Raw genomic sequence first — 2,989 nt, forward strand, 5'->3', positions numbered from 1 at the left:
CCATAAGAATGACAAAAGTAGGGTCAAGGACCAGATCTAAAATCTGAATGATGGATATCAACAACTGTACGATCAAGATGAGATCAAGATGAGATGAGATAGCATAAGATTGCTTTTAACAGATGGATCATGAATGACTAATCCTATGAGATCTTTGGAAATGAATGGGATTTACATCCTAACCCCAAAGGAAAAGTTTTTTAATCTTCGCACATTTTATCAGTGTTACCTGAAGGCATCAACCCTAACTCTAATCTAGCGGAGTGGAGAGAGGATCTCGACTCATGACTTTGTTTGTGTACCTAGGACCGATCGTAGCCATTGGAAGATGGACTACAGCCTAATCTAGACACAAATGGGTAGGATATCCTAAACTAGGCTCATACACACAATTGGGTAAGATATCCTATACTGGGCTCACACACGTGATGCACATGTGTTCGTATACTACATGCATGTGTGGGTTAATCTAGGGGTAAGGCCAAGAGTTCCCTTAGCGCGAATCCATGTTCGATATACTGTACCAGTGTCCGGCGTATCAGTACGTGAACAAGAGATCCGTTTACGTACCATAAAGGTACTAGGCTAAGGGTGGAATGTTTCTCTAGCACAGAGGCACCAGGTGATGAAATCCAAGTCAACCATGCTAGATAACACTCCGGGTTCCTAAAATAGGACGTGTGTGCATGTGAGATGCAGGGGTTTAGATGAAAGTGATGTAAGTGTGTGCAATAAGTTCGCGCAATCTATGATGCCTTCAGGTTTTGTTAGATTAAGTTTGAGTAAATGTGATGAGAAAATAAAGCATACAAACTAATCTAACAAGCATAAAAGAGATAGAGTTTTCATGAGCCAGTTGAAATAGATTCAAATGAGTTATCCTTTGGAATTGTAATGAAGTTAGGTAATCCCCAGCAGAGTCGCCAGTCTCGGTGTGTTCTTTCTTGTCTTGCACTTTCATTATTGTTTTTGGTTTGACGTTTCATTTTGCTTTCAATTATATTTGCACTAACCAAATATTTAATTAAGTGAAGAAAAATTCCAATTAGGGTTCATAGGTAATTTTTTTAAAATGGCTAATTTAGTGTTAAAATCAATTCACCCCCCTCTTGAGTATTTCACTTTCCAGTAGTCGATTAGGACAAGTCAACTTGGGAAATGCTCACAAAATCTGAGGATTGTTGGTTGTCTACTTCACTTCTTTGTTTGATTATAAACATCCTTTCAAATCCCATAACATATCACCTCAAATACATGCAACATATCACCTCAAATACATGCATATCGCCGCAAACATCCAAACGGTTTAGATCATTAAACAAGTGGTTCAAACATATGCTTCTGCCACCATTATTTTTCTTTTAAAAACTAGGCATAATGTCTCCTCTAACTATCTTATAATTCTGCAAGACTGTGCCGATGGTTTTCGTCTATTCGTAATGGAGAATATTTCAGTTTTGCATCCATTATTTAGCCATGAGTCCCTCCTAGGCTACAATAAATGGATATTACCCCTCATTCCTAATCCATTCCAAAACAGGTTCGCTCATGCTAAAGGGAGCAACCACAATTAGCGATTGGTCCACTAATTCATGCAAGGAAACTTGCATGTGGGTTTCCCTTCAGTATCTAATAACCTTGCTTTAATGCGTCCATAATTGAACTCTATAGACTAATTCTAAAAATACTATCTTAACACGTGCATCCCGCACAGGCATTCAGCTAATTTCAACAATTTCATAAAATAAAATAAAATTCCAAACAGCTTCAAAATTTGATTATCAATTAAAATTGCTAATCATGTGATAACCCAAATCTTCCAATCAGCTACAATAGTGGTAATATTTCTACATTCTCATCCTTGAACTAAAAAAAAAAAAATGAAATAATGACAGAATTCCTCACATGCATGCCAATATTTCAACAACAGTTAAAAATAAATGAATGAGAAAAGTAATCGTCCATTCAAAAAAGAAAAGAAAAGTTAGGGTTATTTGGGATCCTTACCTAGACAGAACCTACGATGATATTGTTGATTGGAATAAAGATCAGCTTCACGAAAAACCCTACAAATCCCATCACAACGAACCCGATCGCAGTACGAAACGCAACTTTCGTGAATTCTACACCGTATTGAGCGATTTCAAAACCAAATCGAGGAGGGAAAAAATAAAAAGATTAACGAGAGATTTTAAATTTCGAAGATCCACATGATATTTCGAAGATTTGATCAAAAAATTCAAAAAAAAAAAGAATAATCGATAGAAAGAGCGATCGGACTGTAATTTTACCTTTCCGATCTGGTTTGTGGCATCTCTTGACGAGGCGGTAGCTGTCCTTGGCGAATTCTCTCAAAGGATCGACTACTGAATCTATGGCATCCATTTTCAGAAGGAGGAGAAGAAACCCTAGATCTGAGAGGAGAAGGAGAAATTTGAGAATTGTATGACTATGTAAAGAAAGAAGCCTTATGTTGACGCGTTTTATAGTAGTTTGACGCTATTTACCACAAACTCCCTACTTTTTTCACTTATTTAAGAGAAACTCCCTTTGATTTTTCTGACTAGATGACTCAGTATGAGACATTATATCAAGAGAGATGATAAATTCGCTTTCTCTGTAGGATAGTTTGCACCACTTTAGGCGTTAAAGTCTGCCACATTCCCTCCTTTACAGTGGTGCGAATTATCCCACAGTGGGTGCGAATTTATCACCACCTATATCAAACGTTGCGTTGGATTATCGAAATACGTATCCTAAATTCGAATTTATCACCACCTATATCAAACGTTACGTTGGATTATCGAAATACGTATCCTAAATTCCTAATCCGATTCGTATTTCTATTACCTTAACACGAACGGGGAAAAAATAAATTAGTTATTTTAATTTTTAAAAAAAATAGGAAGTCTAAACTGAAGGGAACCCTCGCAAAAAAGAGGTGAAAGGGCTCCCCCAATGGCTGCAAATCACCATCATGTTTGACTTT

General features: G+C 37.0%; 1 protein-coding gene across 1 annotated transcript; it reads right to left on the reverse strand.

The window, feature by feature from the left end:
- Nucleotides 1–2,007: 2,007 nt before the first annotated feature.
- On the reverse strand, nt 2,008–2,385 carry LOC143890868 (protein transport protein Sec61 subunit gamma). Its single transcript, XM_077395549.1, has 2 exons — nt 2,292–2,385; nt 2,008–2,123 (listed from the first exon to the last, which is right to left on the reverse strand). The coding sequence occupies exons 1-2, from the start codon at nt 2,383–2,385 to the stop codon at nt 2,008–2,010; spliced, it is 210 nt and encodes a 69-aa protein (XP_077251664.1).
- Between the last annotated feature and the right edge of the window lie 604 nt (nt 2,386–2,989).

The sequence above is a fragment of the Tasmannia lanceolata genome, unplaced genomic scaffold (genome assembly GCF_043159265.1).
Source record: "Tasmannia lanceolata isolate RefF3 unplaced genomic scaffold, GAP_Taslan_0.1 ptg000013l, whole genome shotgun sequence".
NCBI lineage: Eukaryota > Viridiplantae > Streptophyta > Magnoliopsida > Canellales > Winteraceae > Tasmannia > Tasmannia lanceolata.